The sequence below is a fragment of the Cygnus olor genome, chromosome 1 (genome assembly GCF_009769625.2).
Source record: "Cygnus olor isolate bCygOlo1 chromosome 1, bCygOlo1.pri.v2, whole genome shotgun sequence".
Lineage (NCBI taxonomy): Eukaryota > Metazoa > Chordata > Aves > Anseriformes > Anatidae > Cygnus > Cygnus olor.
This window is the reverse complement of record NC_049169.1, coordinates 61,863,794-61,885,431: the sequence shown is the minus strand read 5'-3', so window position 1 is coordinate 61,885,431 and position 21,638 is coordinate 61,863,794. Positions and strand designations below refer to the sequence as shown.

General features: G+C 38.6%; 1 protein-coding gene across 1 annotated transcript in view; it reads right to left on the bottom strand.

Annotated features, from left to right (window-relative positions):
* Positions 1 to 21,638, bottom strand: part of DGKI (diacylglycerol kinase iota) — a 212,287-nt gene that overhangs the window by 118,353 nt on the left and 72,296 nt on the right. The window contains 5 exon segments of the mRNA XM_040561335.1: positions 481 to 546; positions 2,153 to 2,209; positions 4,881 to 4,955; positions 8,241 to 8,336; positions 18,712 to 18,820. Coding sequence (XP_040417269.1) covers positions 481 to 546; positions 2,153 to 2,209; positions 4,881 to 4,898 — 141 coding nt within the window. The 5' untranslated portion in view covers positions 4,899 to 4,955; positions 8,241 to 8,336; positions 18,712 to 18,820.

Here is a 21,638-nt window from a genome sequence, read left to right as displayed (position 1 = left end):
CAAACTTTTGTTTTGCCACATAGATAGTGAATGTGAAGCAGTCTCACAAATCCTAGAGTCTGCTGAGACAGAAAGAAAGCAACAGCCTTTCTTTTTCCGGAAGCCTGAAAAAAATAGGCAATCACAATTTTGGTGCAGAGAATAGTACTATGAGAGCACAATATTGGCACGGGGTTGGTTTAACCAAGAAAAAAGCTCAAGGAGCCACTTTCTCATCCTTCTTTCTCATCGTTTTCATTGGCCTGTGCAGCACAACGGTCCAGCTCATAAGATATGCCATTCCTGCACAGATGCAACTGCCTTTTCTCTTCCCATGCGTGAATCAGGGCTGCTACCATTCAACACATCAGTCTTGTCATTTTCTGCTTAAGAGAGGCTAAGTATTTAGCAAAGAAAATATTCCATGACTGGAAGTAGCTACTGACTACCTTGAATGCATGTGTGCCCAGTGTTGTGTTTGTGCTGCATGGGCAGTCTTACCTTTCCACACTGCTTACATTTCCCCTCCTGTCTCCGTCTGTGCACCCAGTGATGTCGGACAAAATTCTGCAAGAGAAGGACAAAGAAAATGTCACAGGAAGTGATGGTAGCTTACATTCAAAAGATACCATCCACATGAAATTGATTTACAGAGATCAAAGAAAAGGTCCCTTCAGCCAAGGCGATCATTTCTGGAGTAAAATGCAGTAGTCCCCCCTTGAAAACCTCAGACACAGCCAAAACCACGTGAAGAAAAAGGACAAGATAGGGTTATTTATCCATGTCAAAATGTGTCCAGAACTACTTCCTTGTTGTCCTTCTATAAAAAGAAGAAAGTACACTACATGAAGATAAGCATCACCTACATATATACTCAGCCACAACACAGGGCCTTGTTATATTCTACTTGGAAATATACTCTTAAAAGGCAAAAATATTGCAAGTCAATGCAGGTAAAGGGAAGGCAGGGAAGAAGGACCAGTCACTGAAGTAGTCTGGAGTCCTTACACCCTGGATGGCATCAAGAGGTGGGCAAGAGAATGGAGGATGTGCAGGACTGCAGTGCTCCTTTTCTTCAGGCAAGAGTGTTAGAAGAAGCCTTACTTGTGCCCTGCTGTTATGCCAGCCTGCACAGAGGAACTCATGTGGCAGGGAACTGAGCTACCTCTGCTAAGAGCAAGCTGTGACATGATCCTACCAAAGAAAGAGGAGGAGAGTCTCTGAGTTTCCCCATCTCTGCTTTTGGGGAAGTGAACCGTGGCTCTTAAACAAGTAGCGTTCTATTTCTCCCCCATAACTACCAAAAATGAAACAGAACAACAAGCAAAAGCAGTCATTTCCAAGTCTTCTTCCATACTGTGATTACTCACGGAAAAAGGGCTTCCATAGCACCAGACTGGCAACCAAAACAACTATAGCAGTTAGGGTTGTGGTTTTTTTCCCCTCTTTAAATAAAACAAGAAAAAAGAAAAAAAAAAACACCACCACAAACTAATGTGTAAATAAGTTTCAACAACTATCTATTCTTTTTTGGTGGTGGTGGTGGTGGTGGTGGTGGTTTTGTTGTTGAGGGTTTTGGGGGTCAGGGTTTTTTACTCATTTTTTTGTTTTGTTTTCTTTTGGAACCACTGACTTCTAACTCTATAAGAGATACATAAAAATAGCTATAAAAATAGCTATAAGAACAGTAAATACCCAGTACCTTCAAGGGAGCTGGATTCATACAGTAGTTGGATGCAAACCATGGGGTTTTTGAATGTTTGATATTTTGACTAACAAAAATCTTTGACCATGAGAGATGCTTGAAAAAAATATAATAAAAAATGAAGGGAATGTTCAGCTGAAGCTCAGGGAAGCACAGAAAAGACAAAATACTAATTCAAAGGTCAGAAAGAAAAATGAAATGCCACAAAAAAAAATAGAAAAAAAAGTAGAGAATGGCTGAGTGAATGGGAAAAGAAACAGCAGAAAGACAAAATGGTTCCTGTCAGTATAAGTAATGCAGCAATTCAGCTAGAATTCATTTTACATTTATTCTGGGGTGAAGAACAGATCCCACAGGGAATCAATACTCTAAGATTCTTCTGAATCTAGAAGCACTGCTGCAGCTCCACACCACGTGAATCAGCCCACAAATCAAATGAAAAGCAACCATCATTTGTCCATTACTTACCTCTCTTGGAGACCTGGAGCCCCCTTCTCGGAAAGTTGGTTTGCAGCGAAAATTAATCTGGCATTAAAATAAAGGTGTTAGAACTGAAACTTAGCTGAGAGGTTATTCCAATATGTTGATCTAGGCCACACTTCCAAATTATCTGTTACCTATTATAGTATTTATTTCACTAGTTGAAGAAAGTAACTTACCTGGATGTCAGAAAATCTCTTCACATGCCACAATAATACTCCTTGCTAAATCTCTACAAAGCCCTCACCTTCATTAAAGCTACTGCTGCCTTCTCAGTTCCATTATTTAAACCATCTCTCCCTTGCCAAGAAGGCAACCATTTCACCTGTGTTTTTTTTTCTGAAGAATGTCATTTGCAACCAAAGTGGACTTAAGTTCTCAGAAGTTAATAGGAGCTGGAAAGCTAACTCTAAGACCTTTTTGCACATCCCAGCCTTATGCCTTCATAAGCAAAAGCTGTGCAAAAATCATCTTAATTTACAGGAAAAAAAGTGTACATTATCCTAAATTTCTACCTTTTGTTTAGAACACTCCCCCAGTCACAAGCCATTTGGTGAATATAAAACTGCCTCATGCAGTGGTATTGTCTCCTTAAGATGGGAGAGGAAAGGCAAAAAAGAGGACAACAGGAACTTCAATGGAGAGAATAAATTTTTAGGAAGTCAAAAAGAAAAAGCATAAAATAAATAATGAGGGGATCCTATAAGAAAAACCTAAATAATTTACTAGGGACAGTAGTGATAAGATAAGGGGTAATGTTTTTAAACTAATTTTAAGTAGATTTAGATTATATTTTAGAAAGAAATTCTTTGCTATGGGGCGGGGAGGCACTGGAGCAGGTTGCCCAAAGAAGTCTGGAATGTCCCATCCCTAGAAGTATCCAAGGTCAGCATGGATGAGGCTTTGAGCAACCTGGTCTACTGGGAGGTGTCCCTGCCTATGGTGGGGGGTTGGAACTAGATGATCTTTAAAGGTCCATTCCAACCCGAACCATTCTATGATTTTATGATCTTTTGAGAAAAGAAAATCAACAGAAATGTAAGCAGGGGAATATATAAATATATATATGAAATATATATTGAAGAGGGGAAAGAGCCAGAAGAAAAAGACAAAGGATAAGTGGAATGCACTAAATTGAATGGATTCAAACTTAAGTTCGAGGAGTAAAACCTTTAAGGATACTGCGTAGCCATGCTTTTGTTATGAAAGTAGAAGGATCAAGTTTCCCCAGTTTTGAACACAACCCCCTACTTCCCACAGAAATAAGTTTTTATTCTCATATAATCATGGCTTTCAAAATAATAGCTCAAGGGAGGAAAAAGAAAAAAGTGAATGACATACTTATTACTTAAATCAAAGCCATAGCACAAACCATAGCCATAGTCATTTGTCTTCCTCCATTGCTCCTCATGAGGAATTGCAATTTATCATTCCACTGCTGAGTCCTAGCAGGTTAGAAAGATCTCCATCTCTTAAATTCATTTTACTTACAACTTGGACTTTTGCAGAGAAAGCCAAACAGAAGACTAATGTACCAGTTTTAAACTCCACAGAGTTTAAGATGCATGCAAACTTAATAACCCTCTGCCAAGAGGTGAATTTTGTGTTTTCTAGAATAGCATAGACAAGCTCAACAGAATGGGTTTTATCTAAGTGCTCATTTGCTACTGCTGGCAAAGCCACTACCTTACTGGGCTACGGAGAGCCAGCATCCCTGATGATTGGAAGTCATGAAAAATTCACTGGTAACATTTTGTGCTGAAAGCATGTGCTAATGCTAATTTCACTGTTGGTAAAAGCATTGGGGGTGGAAATGGTACCTCTCCAACTTGGTATTATGGCAATCACTGTGACATTTGTCAACACAAGCCCAAATACTGGGAAAATAAAAACCCTTTCCAAAGGGTTGCTGCTATAAATTTGTTTTGCATCAACTTCTTTTATGAAGAACAACATCTAGTAGTGAAAATGAAGCTCTAATGAAATCCATGGGTATATTCCCACTTGTTTCATCACACATATCCCACCAAGAATGAAAAACAGCAGAGGGGGAGGATTCCTTTTTCACATTCCCAGTTAGGTGTAATGAACAAGAAACACTGATGGGAAGCCTGAACCCTGTAATCAATATTCTATAAGCACCTGGGGGGAAGGAGGGCTCCTTGAAGAAGGTGATAAGCAGAAAAGATGTTCATAGAATTAATGGCACTATAAAGGAAAAGTTTCATGTTTCGTACTTCAAAAACAAAATTTTTTTTTCTGAGGATTTGAGGAGAAAACAGCATAGTCTAGTAAATACAGTGGAAAATATTCATAGTAGCACCTTATGCTGCATTGCTCATAATAAATATAGCTGTCATAAGATGAATTATTCTGGGTTTAGCTGAGGAGTTTTGAAAGGCCAATTTTGCACATGGCAGGATACTGCATTTTCTAGTTTCAATTTTCAATCTAGAAATAAAGGGAAAATATCTTTAATTATAAAAATGTGAAAGCATTCCTTTTTTTTTTTTTCCCCTAACAGTTCACAGGGTTTGAAGAAATCTATTTTAAAAGATAAGCTGAATTTTTAACTCAACTTTTTAACAAATACATTGTCAAAACAGCTATGAAAACCTAATTTGGCATATGGTGTTTTCCAGACTGAAAGCGCAGTATGAGAATGAAATAAATGAGTGTTGCCTGCATCATGCTCCAGAAGATGGCAATGTCTTACCTTCTCTAACTGCTCCATGCACGCATTGTGGACCACAATCTTGCACGCAGCACACTTCCTCCGCAGAGCAGATTTCTGCAAGAGGAAAGGGAGAAGTATGTGGATGGAGGTGCACTATTCTCCGCAGGAAAAAAAGTTAGCTGTGAAACAGATGTTTTTCTCTTTATAGAATACATATTTTTTCATCTTGGTGTTCTCAGCTGTCCTGTATATTGAAAAAGGATTCTGAAGCTCTCCCAGTTAAAAATTGGACTTTGTGAAAGACAGAAGACAGTGGTACTCCAGTTTGTGAAGTAACAGTACAAGGCTCATTTTAGGTAGCAGATAAGGAGGTTACAGCACAGATCATCACTCTAAAAGGAAGCAGCCCACAAAGATGATGGGCAGAGCCAGTGAAAAAAAAGAGAAAAAACATACAAGCAAATCAGAGGACTCAGACCAATTAGGAAGAGTATATTATTACATGTTTATGATTCAATATTGATTTTGATGGGCTTGACCACTGCTTTGCAGAAAAAAAAAAATGAAGTCATTTATCTGAGAATGATAACCTTCTCACTGAATGTTCTTAAATGTTTATGAAATGTTACAACAAGGACAAAATTCTCAACTTAATTATGATGGTTAGTTTTATTAATTTCAGTAGGGCTTTTAAAATAATTTCCATTGACTCCCATGGGCCAAAGCATATCATAGAGAAGAGAATGCATCCAGGAGAGAGAGTACATTTATTTTTTCAATTTTTTTTCATTGCATGTACTCAATTTAATAAACCAGATGAAATTAATTTTATATGAATTTTAATTTATAGACCTGCACTTGAGGGACAGAAATGTTATAAACACACAGTATATCGAGACTGGTTTAAGATTTTTACATTCTTTTTTTTTCAAGTTAATTTAAATTTCTAATAAATTATTTCATTAGAATTTTCAGTAAATTGTAAATAAACTCAAGAAGAAGCAGGGAAAAACACATCTTTGCCTTACATTATAATCATTACAATTTTATGGAGTCTCATAATTAAGTAAAAATACCCTCATTCTGTGTGCTTGCTTGTACGTTTTAATGTTTCACCAGAATAACCGTGGCACTATATAACTCTCCAATATTTCATGTGTTTTGTGACATGTTAACTTTCCAGTCTCCATATTTACCAAAGACACTGAGGAATAATACACAGGAATCAATCCCTAAGATGAAAAACTGCAAAAATCAAATAAAGATAATGCCTTACAAGCAGCTACTTTTGAATATCTTGATTTGAGTATGTTGCTGGTGGCACTATGAGTAGTTACAGCCGTTTATGTTGAGAGAATAGTAAAAATTCAGACTTCATATTTTATACTACTTCTGACCTATTTGATTTATCACAAAATTTCAGCTCCACATTCCAAAGAATATGAATTAATGTTCTGTATAGGCTAACATTTTCTACAAAGTCTTTTCATTTATAGCTTAGCTATATTTTTGGCCATTTCTCCATTAAAAACCTCTGGTATTACATAGGCCACATGTAAAAGAGCTAAGACAAACAAAAATCTGGTAGATGTGAAAAATTCAATGTCTTCAAATGATTCCAACTGGAGAAGCATTAGCTTTTTGACAGTTCAGATTAAACCATCCACAAATAATATTAACTGCATTTCCACCTCCATCTCTCTAAACTAACAAAAGCCTTTTGCACTGTAACCTGTTATAAAAACAGACACCACTTTTCCCAAAGGGATCCAATAGTACTTAAAATAGAAAATAATCTCAGTCAGGTCAAGCAAAGGCCAGGCAATTAAAAACTGAGCAACTTTAAACTCTGCTGCTTCCTAAATGTGACTCAGTATCTCCATGCCTATTGGCTGCAAAAGCTTGCTGCCATGTAAAACATGCTCCAACATTACCAAATAAAAGTGCAAGTCAGTGGGTGTAATTCACCAGCTATTGCAGGCAGTGTTTCCACCTTCCATACAGATGCTCCTCTAAAAAGCTGTCTCAGCCTTGCAGTCATATGCAACACATTATTACATTTTCATGCTACTCCCAGTAAGCTAAATCATGAGGAAATGTTTACTTGTTCTATTCAGAACATAAGAACAGTCATATTGGCAGACAAAAATCCTGTCTCCTGCTTTTGCCCAAACCCATTGCCTCAGGACCACTGTAACTGCAGGGCAAACACATGATGCTTCACTTGAATATTACCCCACAGTAAGTAGTCTGTTACAACTGGGACTTTGCTTCAGCAGTCTTTGTAAACAAGAACACACTTCCCAAGTTTGACCTTCACGTTTTACACTGTGAAGTAACTAATTTGCTTGAGAAGTTATGGGAGAGGGATATTAAATTAGAATCATAGAAATTGGAGCTACATAAAGCACTGCTGGTCTGGATCAAACAATGTGCTACTAACGCTGGAGGTAACTGGTAAATCAAAATACCTCAGTTTGAATCAAGTGATCTGAGTTCTTGTAGCTTTTTTATTTATTTATTTATTTTTTGGAGGCAGGCAGCAGGGGCTTAAACAAAGCAAAAAAACAACATCGCAGAAAAGCAGAGGTGCTATTCACAGACATCACACAGAAGGGGGACTCCCATTACATTTTGCAGTCCAAGAGCCAGGAAACTCACTTGGGCATTGATTCAAAGCAAGGGTTTGAATACAGGATCACCACTCTCTAATAAAATTTCTCACCTTACCAAAGGAACTGTATTGTTTTTTTCATTTTTTTTCATCTTTTCTGCTGAAGCAGTTTAACTTAAATATTAGGAAAATGAAGAGTTACTGAAGAAAGCAGAAAGTATAACAGCGACTCCATAGTCAAAGAATAGAGGAACATGAGTTAGATCCAATGAAATTTTTTAATATACAGCAGAAAAGCTTCAATAGGAGAAGGCCAACTTTGAATATTCTATTCATTGCTGGTGAGTGCACTCAAGAGTTCAGAAAATTCAGTTCAAATACTTGCAGTGAGAAAATCACAAAAATGTGATCAGAATCCTGCTCAGACATCCCAGCAAGCGATAACGTGTGTATATATAAATGAAATAGGCTCATTCATCTAAACATTTCTGAAATATCTCAGTATCTTAGTTTTTTTCCTTGCCATATTAATCAAAACTACTCATTAAATTCACTCTCATTGTGTAAATAATCTGGATCATTCAAAATTGTTTGGGGCTTTTTGTTTTCCATGCAATGAAGTATTTAACCAGCAGTCTTTTGTCTTTTTTGCATTCTTTCTTTCAGAACATAGGCGTCAACAACAGAAGCAAACAATTCAAACTACTAAGCTTCCAAGCAGTGCACCAATTTGAAGTCAGGCTCATTACATCAGAAGCAGAGAAGAAAATCTGAAAATAACGCACTGAGAATTTGACTTGGCAGCTTTCCTCCCCCAGGTAGCAGAGGTCCCCAGAAACATTTGTCTCCAGCCACAGATGCTCTCCATTCACAGCATTTTCCTATGAAAAAGAAAAAGAAAAAAAAATAAGAAGAAAAAATAGAAAAGATAATTGTTAAACTGGTCTGTGAAATTCAGCCATGAGAACAGAGAAGGAAAAAACGTTATATCCGATTTTCGCCATAAATAAATAATAAATAAGTAAACACACCATGTGTTGTTTTGGTTTTCTACAACACTAAGACATGAAAATATTAAGCTAGCTGAACACCCCTCTTAAAAGTGATGATGCAAGGAATGATTTGTCACCAGTGAGAACCAAACTATTTCACTGAACAGCACAGAAAAACTTCACCCATTTTCTTCACACTGTGCCTAGTTTAACTGAGACTCTAAATTTCATCAATGGATGCTTATGAGTTTATAAGACGTATACAGAATTCTAAAGAAACAGAAAGCAAGAGAAATAAAACTAAATGATGACTAGTGAACTTTCAATTACAAAAGCTCCAAAATCCAAGAACTGGCCCTAGAAATGCAAAATGACATATTGACTATAGCTTTAGGATGACAGGATAGTTTAGACAAGGAAAAATAAATTCTTTAAAATGAATGGATCAGCACATGCTTATGAAAATGTCCACAAAATATGAACTATCCAGAAGAGACCAGACTTTAAATTTCTATCTGAAAGTATGATACATTCAACTGAGCAATACTCTCAGAAATCTACCTAGCACACTGACAGTTATTAGTGATTAACAAGGCAATCCGATTTTCTTCAGCAGTCTCCTCATTTAACCAAATCTGCCCCTTAATTCTTTAAAAATACTTGGTCTGAGGAAATTTAGTTGTAGAAAAACTATGGTTTTCACTCTACTATAATGCTGGCTCGACTAAAAAGACTAAGAAGTTTACTGTACACTATTTGAGCAAAGTGAATAAACAGGATTTCTGCTCAGCCAGAATTAGAGCATGATGGAAAAGGCTTTGACAGTCTCTGACATTTGGTTCCCACACTGCAGAAGTCACAAACGATGACGCTTACCAAACAGATGGGGTCCGACAGCAAGATACCCTGAAATAGCCATTTTGGTTAAAAAAAGTTATTTAAAATTCCACTGACAGTTTCAAAGTGACGAAACGATAAAGTTTCTCTTGCCATGTGGATTTCTTAAGTAAAGCAGAGAAGCAGAAGTGGCAAAATTCTTTGTGTTCTGGAGTACACGTGCAACCAAGATCTAGGCAAATCTGCACATGGTGCCTACCACAACTATGGTGCTCACTTCCAATAAACCAAAAGGAAAAGAACAATACAGGTTTTTCTGGTGAGAGACCTACCTGTCCACAGGCCACCTAACTTCATCAGAAATTTTCCCATTAATGTCATACTCAGTATTACCTCTCACCACTAGGAGCTGGACGAAAGCAAGACATGGATTCCAGTCTACTGCCATTGCACTAACTAACTTCAGTTGGCTGCACGCTGTTCTGTACCTTCATTTCTTCTTATCCTATCATCTGCCTGAATCACAGGCTCTTTGGGACAGAGATTTTCCTGAACCGTACTGTTCAGTACACAATAGCTTAGAGCTGAGGCTTCATAACTCAAAATAGCTTCTAAGGACTTGAACTCGCTTAAAAGTTTTCAAGCCTTACTCAGATGGTAAAAATATATTGAGACTGGAAATTCTTTCCCTTCAAGTTTATGCTTATATTAAAGCAGTTTTCCCTGGCAAGAACTGTACCAGTTTTACAGCACTTCATGGAAGCCTAGTCACATCATGCTAATAAAATTACTATGCCCACAGTATTGCCCAAAATATTAAGTTCCTGTCTAGTTTATGAGGAGCCAGATAGAACGAGGACCAAAGCACGAGGATATGAGCTCAGAGTGTTTGACCTGAGCACATTCCCTGCTGAAGTAGCAATGCAAGCTCACATTACAACCCAGAGTTCAATTTTACAGGTTATAAAAGATGGTTAGGAAGGATCAACTTGGGAAGCTAAGTAAGAAAGCACAAAGCTCCTGGGACATAACTTTTAATCAGGAATCAAAAATTCCATTAAAAAATAGATTAAATACCCCTTCATACAGACTACATGCACATAACTTGCCATCCAGGATTTCTAAAGATAAAGTGGCCTATTTCCATAACCTAGTTTAGACTGATTGAGTTTGTTCTCCATTGTTCCCAGGCTCTATCATAGATTCACGTCTGATTTTCCATCACAGTGTAAATAAAATAAGTAGTCTACAGGGATGACCTTTCTAGTTCATGCAATGAGAGAGTTCAGACAAGACTAGATAATAAAAGTGTAAATAACCTGATCTGTGCCACTGAGAAGTGGCACACCTCCGATATCCACTGCCACAAACAATTTCACAGCACTGTGCAAGAAAACTCACAATTTCAATTCTAGCAAACTGACATTTCAAAAATCTTTTCATCCTGAATCAGAGGGGGGGGGAAAATAGATTTCCCAAGGAACAATGCCCTCCCCCAAAGAGATTTGACTGTCAATTACTTTGTCTCAATAAGATCAAAAGGAATTATTTGGACTTCACCATTTTGATTTTTACAGGGCACTGTCATTTATATGGTGACACGTTTTGTAACTGCTTATGAAAATCAAAATTATATAGTCAAAGGAAAATGCTTTGACTTTTTCCAAGCTCAATTTTTCATTCATTTACAATAGGAAGATTTAACAAAAATCAATAAATTTATACTGAGCATTTTGACTTCAGCAAATCAGTATTACCACTCACATTTACAGGCAGTATTCCACAACGTATGGGACAAAAGGGTATCCACCTGCCAACACGTAAGCTGACAGAGATCACTGGGACCACCTCTAGAATGAGCTTCTGCGTAACACAAAACTAAAGCACAGCAAAGTCTACATCGTCACTTGTGGATTTTGACAGAGATTTTTCCACAGAAGATTCGAGTTCAGCAACCTTTTCATAAATAATTTGCCAATTTAGTTTATTTAGCACTTGATGTTTTTATGTTGGGTTTAGTCGTAAATGGCTGCTAACGAGGCAACCATCCTCTTTCTGTCCCTGACCCCAGAGACCCCACTTTCATGCTCTTGCCATTTCCCTCGTGCTAGTTCTGGTGGCTGCGAAGCTATACATGAATCAGTTCTACTGCTGGGAAAAATAAAAAATAAAAAAAAGCTACCGAAACAGATAGACAAAATGACTCACCCTGTGACCCCACAACTGCTGGATCTGACACAAGGAGTGGTGGGTTAAGGGTGGGTTAAGTAGGACCAATGCTTGTGGTACCAACTCACCATTAGAACAGATTAGCTGATGTGTCAAATCATGCTTTTAGGCTGACGTGCTTTGCTTTGACTTGCTCTGTAGAAAAGAGACACTGTCCATCATCTTGGATAAAACAGGAATGAGCATGGCCTGTTAAAAGGAGGACTGGGAACTCTGATTCCTCGCCTGGCTTTCCAGCTGTTGCAAATGTGTGCAATGCCCTGGGTCAAGAAAGAGCCCCTGCTCACTGAGACAGAGGCAGCATTGCTTTCCTGGCAAATGCAGCCTGCCCCACAGGGGACATGCAGACTCAACATGCTCTCCCAGATGGAGACCTCCCATTTGATTGTTCCTGATCCGCTACCACCTTATAGCACACTAAAATAGTTTCAGTATGACAAACATTCTTTACATATGAAACAAAAAATGTGCAATCCCCCCCCCCCCCCCCAAAGTGAAAGGGAAACAGGAATTCAACTAGGAGTTTGGGGACAACGTAATTGCATGCTTCTGATCGTAACTTGCTTTGCACATTTCACTAAGTCAACTTGTTTTCTTTGTTTAAGTGACCCAGCATGGTTACATGACAGAGCAGGTGTTACAGTTTTTTTCTAAAGCCCTCCCGTATCTCCATATCTTACTGCTCTTCAAGCTGCAGTCGTTATTGTTTCAAAGGCAATGCAAACAAACTTGAGGAATTTCCTGTGTTAAGGATCCATGGACATTCAGCCAAACAGATTAGCCAGTCCTCCCAGATTTTTAGTTTAAAGGACCTGTAAAAGCCCTTGTAACAGGAGTGGAGCTCTAATCCATTCCTGTCAAGGCTGGCATTTGGAAAAAAAAAAAAATCTGTAAAATAGATTTCTAAAATAAATTAAGATTTTTTTTTTCCTTTGTTAACACTACAGTGACAGAGATTAATCTTCTTACACATACACATTTGGATGATAAAGTTATGATTAATATATAAGCAGTGTTCATTAATATAAATTTAATTAAACATATTTGCAAGCAAAAATGATCAGATTTAGCCCTTTTCTTGACAAGGGCACTGTCAAGCAGAAACAAGTTTGTTTGGATGTCTTTTTCCCAGCTGTCTGTCTCTTACACTTGGCTTATGTTTTGCTCTAAACCCTGAAATTCCTGAGTTGGTAAAGCTCATGTTGGAAACCAAAATATCACAGACATTTTTGTTGTTGTTGACTTATACTCTTAATTTTAACTCCATCTTTGCACATGTTAATTTGAGAATATTTTTTATGTAGAAGTCACTTTTTCTTTAATTATTACAAGTGTAATGCACGGATATGAAACAAAACAAAGCCAAAAGCATCAGAGATATGATACTGTATCATCATTTCAAAACAAAATATTAAAAAAAAAAAAAAAGCAGCCTTGAAGATATGAAATCTCCAACTTTCTGAACTATTTTAGGGAGGTTCAGCTTTTAGGTTTAGGTTCACCACATTCTCTAGCTGTTTTCTGCCATTCTTGTTTCCCACCCACCAGGCTTTCCCATGTCCCTGCATCCATTGCCCACTCCTGTATTCTCTGCTGAGCTTTTGAGATTGTCATTACCATCATCTGAAAAATTATATGTATGCAGAAGCAGAACAACAATATTTGTCTTCATGGAGGAGCAATGTCCAGATGCTTTCAACTGAGATGATGATTCCCTATGCTCTCATGAACCATTATTTTAGCTGACAACAGTTCAACTTCAATCTTTTGGGCAGTAATGGGAAAAAATATTTTAGAAAGGGCACCTCCTGTAATATCATTCCAAAATTACAGATAGCCACCATTTTGAAATATGACAGCCCTCTTTTTCTCTTTTGATCTCTCTAGAAAGAACATTAGTTCTTTTCCAAGAAATAAGAAACTGCAATGTAGGATTATTGATCCTGAACACATTGCTTCAAAAGTCATCCGTACACAAAATTTCCGCAATTTTTAAAGTATGCATGGGCTTGCACTCATCACTATTTCAGTGGAACTAAAGTTCCCAGTGCCTTGTCATGTTTTTATGTGACTAATGGAATACCCATACTCCAGGGTCCTCCCTTTCTCATGTAAGCATCTGATGATGTACATCTCTTTTCAATTGAATTTTCAATTCTGAATTACAAAACTTAGTCTTGCAGAAACTCTAATGAAAGGGAAATATCCTTCAGTGTAAAAATGAGTATAGCTTTTAGGAAATGATGATACAGAAGCCAAACCATTCACATGGAAAAGAAATACATTTATCTATGTTAGTGAGGGAAATACTTCATCATATGTAGAAGACATATTAATATATTAATGTGTTAATTATCTAAAGTGTCATATATCACTAGGCTCTTACACAAACACCCACTGTCCATGAAAATAAGTAGTCAACACTACTGATTAATGTCAAAAAGATTCAGAATACAATGCAATAGATTCATTGCAAAGTCACATTCACTGATTACAATTTTATCTCATAGGCCAGCTCACTGTATTTATCTAGCCCGTAACTCCATCAGTTTTACTACAACAATGTTATGGGAGACAGTGTTGAAAGCTTTGCAAAACTCAGTGTAACAGCCATTGCTCTCCTCTCTTCTACCATGGCAGCCAATTCATTATAGAAGGCTGTCAGGTTGGATGGGCATAATCTACCCTCCATAAATCCATGCTGCTTACTCCCAATCACTTTCTGATCCTTAATATTTTTGGAAATGGCTTCCAGGAGGATTTGCTCCATCACTTTCCCAGGAATCAGTGTAAGGCTGATTGCTGTAGCTCCCTGGATCCTCCACCTTCTTGAAGACAGGAATAACACTTGCTTTGTTGTAGTCCTCAGGAACATCCTCTAATCACCACAACTTTTCAAAGACAGTAGAGTGGACTTGCAATGATATCAGACAGCTCCCTGCATGCATTCCATCAGGTTCTTTGCTTCAGCCACTAGTCTCAGGGGTCTGGGATTCCTGAAGGCAGGTCTTAACAGTAAAAATGGAAGCAAAAAAAAAAGCATTGTACACATTTTTTCCATGTCTTTTGTCACCACAACCCCTGACCCGTTCAGCAGTGGCCCAACATTTTCCCTAGCATTCAGAATCACAGAATGGTTATGGTTGGAAGGGACCTCTGGAGGTAAACTGGTTCAACTCCCTACTCAAGCAGGGACACTTAGAGAAGGTTGCCCAGAACCATGTCCAGGCAGCTTCTGAGAATCTCCAAGGTGGGAGACTCTACAGCCTCTCTGGGCAACCTGTGCCAGTGCTCCGTCACCTGCATAGTAAAGTGCTTCCTGAACCTCTTGTTCTCCAGTTTGTGCCCATCGCTTCTTGTCCTGTCACTGGACACCACTGAAAATAGCATGGTTCTGTCCTCTTTTCATGTTACTTTGTTCTTACTGTTATTGATATGTCTACAGAAGCCATTATTATTGCCCTTCTTGTTCCTGTCTGATTCAACTCCAGATATGTTCTAGCTTTCCTTAATCCATCCCTGTGCAAATGGGCAGTGCTTGTGACTACATTTCTCCTGGCTGGCCTGACTCTGCTTCCAACTCATAGTGTGCTTTTTTATGTTTGAGTTTTTATATTTGTTTTTGTGTCTTAGTTTTGTCTAGAGCTCTTTGCACATCCATGCAGGCCTTCTGCTGCTTTTGGTTGATGTACCACATGTGGGGTTGGATGATTCTTAAACATGGAGGAGGTATCTTTGAGTATTAACTAGTTTTCTTTGTCGCCTTTTCTCTTCAGACTCATATTACACATTATTCTTCCAAGCAGGTCCTTGAACAGGCCAAAGTCTGCTCTCCTGAAGCCCAGGGCTGGGATTCTGCTGTTTGCCATGTTTCCTTTTCTCAGGATCCTGAACTCCACCATCTCACAGTCATTGCAGGCAAAATTGCCAGTGACCTTTACAGTTCTCGCAAGGTCTTCCTTGTTTGTAACATGAGATCCAGCAGAGCACGTCCTCTCATCAGTTCCTCAATCGCTTATGTCAGGAAGTTATCAATGTATTCCAGAAACCTCCTGGACTGCTTGTGCCCTGCTCTTCCTCCAGCAAATTTCAGGGTGGTTTACATCCCACTTGAGGACCAGAGCCTGTGAACATGAGGCTTCTTCCAGTTGTCTGAAGACCTCATCACCTGCTTCTTCCTAAAGACATCTGTAGCAGGCACCCACAGCATCACCTGTGCTGGTATGCCCTCTAATCCTGACCCATAAACTCTTCATAAGTTTCATCATCCATCCCACAGCAGAGCTCCAAGCATTCTTGCTGCTCTCACACATGAAGGACAACTTCCCCTCCTCACCATCCTAGCCCCATCCTTCCTGTAAAGTCCACATGTACACATTTTGACATTCAAGATGCAAGTGCTATTGTACCATGTCTCTGTGATCTCAGTGAGGTCATAGCCCTACAGTCTTCTATCACTTGGTAGAAAATAGAAAAAATATTTTTTCCTTGGATGTTAAAGCATCCTATAAAACTAAATAGACCTTCTCAACCAATTAGTTTTACAGGAGCAGGTAAATGTAAAACCTCCAAATCTGGTACTACTAAATCTCATATTACTAAATGTTATAGCTTTTAACTTCTACTCATCTGCATACTGTTTTTATTCTTGTTAAGACCTATAAGTTTGTTTTATTTAACATGTATAATTTATGGTTTGAGGTTACAATATTTCTCCTCTGAAGAACATTCAGTTTGTACCTACATAACTCTGTTGTGCATTCGCAGTACATAAAGTACAGACCAGTCTAAAGTTTTCTCATTTACTCCAAGAACGGAAGCTGCATGCTTTAAAAAACCCCTTATGGGACATAACAGTTATGGGTCCTGAGGCTGTGTGATCATGGTCCAATAAATATCTACTAAAGAGAAGATGAGACTTAACAAATTAACAAATACATGATGGACAAATACAAGAAAATAATGACATAGCTTTGGTCAGTTTCATTAATATCCTAGTGACTGTCAAGATTTTTGTAGACACCAAAAAAAAAGTAAAAGCTAGACGGCAGCATTTAGAAGGAAATTACAAGATGACTTCGCACAAAAAGTTATGGTTATTTTCCTTGGAAAAAGTGGAAGTATGAAAATAAACAATGACCAGGATCCTCAATGGTGTGCAGGCACTGTATGAGGTGCCTCAATCCATACTTATTTGAGGATATGGGCTAGAATTGCTTAGATCGTTATTTATTTATTATTGGTTACTTTATTATTATTATTTTGTAGGATGGTTGCCTGAAATCATGGAGAGTTAGAGAAGGGGTTGGACATAGTAAACATATCACAGGGACAAGCAGTTAAGGTGGTTCCTTTTGGTAAGGCATCTTCTGCATTGTCCTCTGGCTATAATATCACCTACTCCTGAGAATATATTCTGTAAACTGCTGTGAATAAATAGCATTTATTAATTAATTAAATTCGAAAAAGAAGCTGCAAGTTAACTTGAATTAGGTGTAGAAAATATGATGAAACTGGGTATCTGTAAGTACGTGAGAGAAAATAAACCTCAGGGATGATAGATAGTAATCACAGCAATGCAATAATATTGTTTCTTATGTAAAGGGTCTTTTAAGACACCAGAATCATCACCTCCATTCTACAGCTAGATCATCTGGTGTTCCAAGAGGCAAAACAATTAATCAGCTCACTCACAAGGTCAGTAGCAGAGCAGGGAACAGAAATCCCACTCCCTGAATCATTGTCCCGTTCACAAGGCCATCTGATAATGGCAAATCATCTGCAAAGAATAATCGAAAATGGAGAATATAGCCAGGATTTTTTTCATCATTACTGTGAAGACAAGGACAGATTCCTACTGCATTTTCTACTGTAAGATCAAGCGACAAGTTATGTTCATGCCACTTAGACTTTGGAAAGATCTCCCATCATGGGTCCTTGGAGAATCATGTTGGAAATATCAAAGAAAGAGCAGGATGATATAGATGGAGATACAATATGCACTGATTAATTATACCTTCCAGTGACTAGCTACAAAGACTTCCTGTCTGGCTCCAATATATCTTAATGCAAACAGCCATCCACTTTACTAAATACACCTCAGGAAATAAACATCAGTATTGAAAATTTAATATATATATTTTTAATTGACATTCACTACCAATTATAAACTTCCATCCATTTTAGCTTCTTCACACCTCCAAACCACCTCCCTATTATCTCTTTTTCTTGTGCTGCACCTCTGATTTGCAGAAGTCCGTTTCTCCCCCACGTTCACCAGTTACTACAGCTGGTCAGTCCAGGTTCCTCCCAGCCTCAGATGTCTTCCATTCATATCCTGCACCCTTCCCCACATGCCTCACTTCTCCAGTCAAAGTGTGAAGTAAAGCAGCAGTGCTGATCTGAGAGACTGGAAGAGGTGAGAAGTTGAACTGATCAACATCTAATTCACATGCCAGGAAGTAAAATGCAAAATATAAGTATTGGGATGACAAGAGGAATCACCTGGCAAAAATGAGTAGTAGACAATGACACCTTTAAGAAGGTTGTTTTTTTGTTTGTTTGTTTGTTTGTTTGTTTAAATTACAAATTTGAAAGGTGTTTAATTTAGACCTCCTGGCTTAAGGCTCAACTTCTTGACACACACCAGCATATAACCACATGAGAAAGTGCAGACAGTGCTAACCCAGCCCCTTCTGAACTGATCCAGAAACAGAAGCAGGAGAAGCAAGACTGGGGAGACAGAAACACTCTCTCTGTGTCTATAGCCCAGCTTGGACCCAAACAACATTTTGCGATGCTTGCAAAGCATTATGAACAAAGATTTCTACTACTGCTCCTACAGAACCAACAAACCCAACATGTATTCTGAGTCTTAAATTTTGGCCCACAAAGCAAAAGTACAAAATCCTGCTGTGCTAAAATCAGTTCACCTTTGGATGGCAGACCATGTCAAGAAGGCAGCGAGCAAATGTAGCCAGACAGTTCCCAAGGTGGAAAGTCTAAACCGTTCTGTCCTGTGTTGCTCAAGTCACCACAAGTTTTCAGGTCTCTGCCATGTGCTTTGTTTCATAATAGAAGTTCCTAATAACCAGCACTAATTCTGATAGCGATGCAACGTATAACGCTGTTTTAAGGTTGGAGGGAGCACTAGCCAGAGATACAGCTCAAATACATTGCCATAGAAACAAACACCTACAGTCCACTCTAACGCTGCCCTTGGTTCCTTCACAGGTCCATTGGAGACTGCAATGTTGAGGGAATGCACAGGAGCCAAGTGCTGGAGGCCTGACCTGGAGATTGCTTTCCTGCAAATCAAAAAGACAAAAAAAGAAATAAATGGTGCATATATCACATATAATCATCCAATATTATTATCCGCCCCGCCCTTCTCCAGAAATCAGAAGAGGAAGCACAGCATCTAATTTCAGTTTGGGTGAAATGGTGCTTGAATGCCATCTTCTGCTAAAGCAGTTTAGGAAAAGCATAAAGTAATCTGATCACTGAAAATTACTGTTTAATGAAGATCAGTTACTCATCTGGCACTAAACTGAAACATCAATCCAGTGGGCTGCATACGGTTCTGTTTGCCAGTTTCAGCGGAGTCCCCATTCATTACACTTATTCTTTACATACCAGCAGAACCTGCTGAATCAATTTATGCATAATTCCAAATAGCTTTTATTGGAGGAATGAAATATGAGTTTATGCCAAAAATGCAACATCTGGCAGTTTTACTTTGTTTGTAGGCTGGGGAATGTCTTCCATTCAGCATCAGAATATGTAAACATGACACTGGGACACCACTTAGGAAAGAGAGTGATGCACTACCCTTCCTGATCATATCAGCATGCCCTCAAGGTATTACAGCTGCTTTCCACTTTTATTTCAATTCTATCTTTTTATTCCAAAGCCCTTCTTGAGAAATAAATACGGCCTCCATCAAAGGTCACAGATGTTGACCAGAAGCACCCCTGGAGCTCACAAGGACTGTGAGCGTTTCCACCAAGCTGTTTCCCCAGCTGCACTCAACGCTGCAAAATCAGCCTTGAATAGCAAGATATTAGGTAGGAGCACAATACACTGCTGATACAAAGTTCAGCTGCTCCTGGATGATAGGTTTCATAAAGCTCCATAACACTATTGTGTTTTATATTTTAGCAGCTGATGGCAGCAGCCAAAACAATCTTACAGATCCAACAGCAATGATTTAGAACAGGGCTTAAAAATAAGCAAAACCAAAAACCAAATCTCAAGGAGAGATCTCCTTTCATATGCCCAATGCACTCATCCCGCACAAAATGAAGTGACAGTCTGTTTGTGTAAAGTACATTTTTGTAATACCACTCCCACAGTGCAACAGCTATTTATAGCATCTCCTAATCTTACTACTGTCCCATGGCAATAAAGGTCAATTGAGCCAGTGATGACAATCCAGGTCAGCCATATGCTAAATAAATCTTTTCATTGTCCTGAAAACATACAGTGCAGTACATATCCATGGTAAAGGAGCTCAGAAGCATCGTTGCTCACAGCATATGTCCAGAAAAACCAAGAGGGCTGAGTCAGAATGTCTTAAATTCCCTTTTTTGTGGGTAGCATGAACAATTCAGCACATTAACAATAGCCTCTGGTCATCCAGTGTTCCCTTTCCACTTAACAGCGGGAAAGACATTGACGTTAAAGGGTTTTTTCCAAGATATTTTACATTTGACTAAGACCCATTAGAACAAGGGAGCCAACGAAAAGACCGTCACTACATGGCAATGTATCAGGACTGAACAATTTAGCCAAAAAGATTTTATGCCATATATTTCAACACAACATAATCTAACATGCCTTCTCAATGACCAGATAAAAGCCTTAAAGAAATGAACCAAAAGAAACTACAAAAATACATTTTCAAATATTTCTAAAAAGTATCCAATATTTGGGAGTCTCCTTCCATGTTGTTTTGCTATCAATTTAGTTGTTAATTATTCCTAAACACAATAGTACATTCTCGTGTCTAGTCAGTTATAACACTACAATTTGTTCTGGTGAAAATGGGGCTGTACCACATTTTCCATCCTGCATCACTGACAGTGATAAACCCAACCAGTGGTTACTTAGTCCTGCCCTCATAGCAGAGGAAGTTTCTACTTTGTGCAAAGTACTTAAGCAAATGTGGCTGAATAGGTGTTAGCAATTAATCTTTATTTGATGAAAAACACCAACATTTCAGCTAACTCTGCTCGCAGCCTATCACTTGTCAGGCAATACAGCCAGTAAAGTTGGATCCCTCCACTACAAGAACTTAATGAAGCAAAGTTTGCTATGATTATTCCATGAATAAATTCATCTGACCAGTCTGAGGACAAGGCTTCCAGCTGGAAGGCAAATTCAGCAGACTTAGGTAAATATGTCTAATGAATGGCTACAGGCATCACAGCATCCAGCTTTCGACACTCTTTCAAGTCAGAATTAGAGACATGCAAGCCTCCTGTAGCAGAACCCACTCAAAGGCAAGCCGAGGTCAATGAGTCTTTTGGGGGAGACTTGGCAGAGCTTTGTGCAAACAGCCAGCCCTTCCTTCACATGCCAGGCTGGATCTAGGGCTTTGGATGGAAAGCACATAAAACACAGGCATGGAAATGCTTTTTTTTCAAGTTTGTTTGAACACAAAAGCCTTAAAATGATCTCAGGGATAATGATATTGCATGAACTGGGCAGAAATGACACTTAGACCCAAGGGCAAGCTAAAAATGCCTACTCCCACACGGGTTCTTATCAGAATTTTGTCTTGGGACAAAAAGAGACAACATAGTGTGCACCACAAAAGCCAAAGGAAAAAAAAAAAAAAAGAGGTTGAACTAAAAAGCAAGCATGTGCATTTCTAGTAATTTTAATTCAGAAGAGAGAGGGAAAAAATAGGGGAAAGGGAGGGCAGAATAAATTCAATAACAGAGCAGATGCTGAGTATCCAGGTGACTATCTCATATTGCCCTAACTAGCACATCACGCCATCTGGCATTTTTCCAATAGAAAGGTAACACAAGAGGTTTTCAGTTATCTTCCTGTTGTGGTTTAGCCCGGCTGGCAGTCAAACACCACACAGCCGTTCGCTCACCCTCCCCCCTCCCTCTC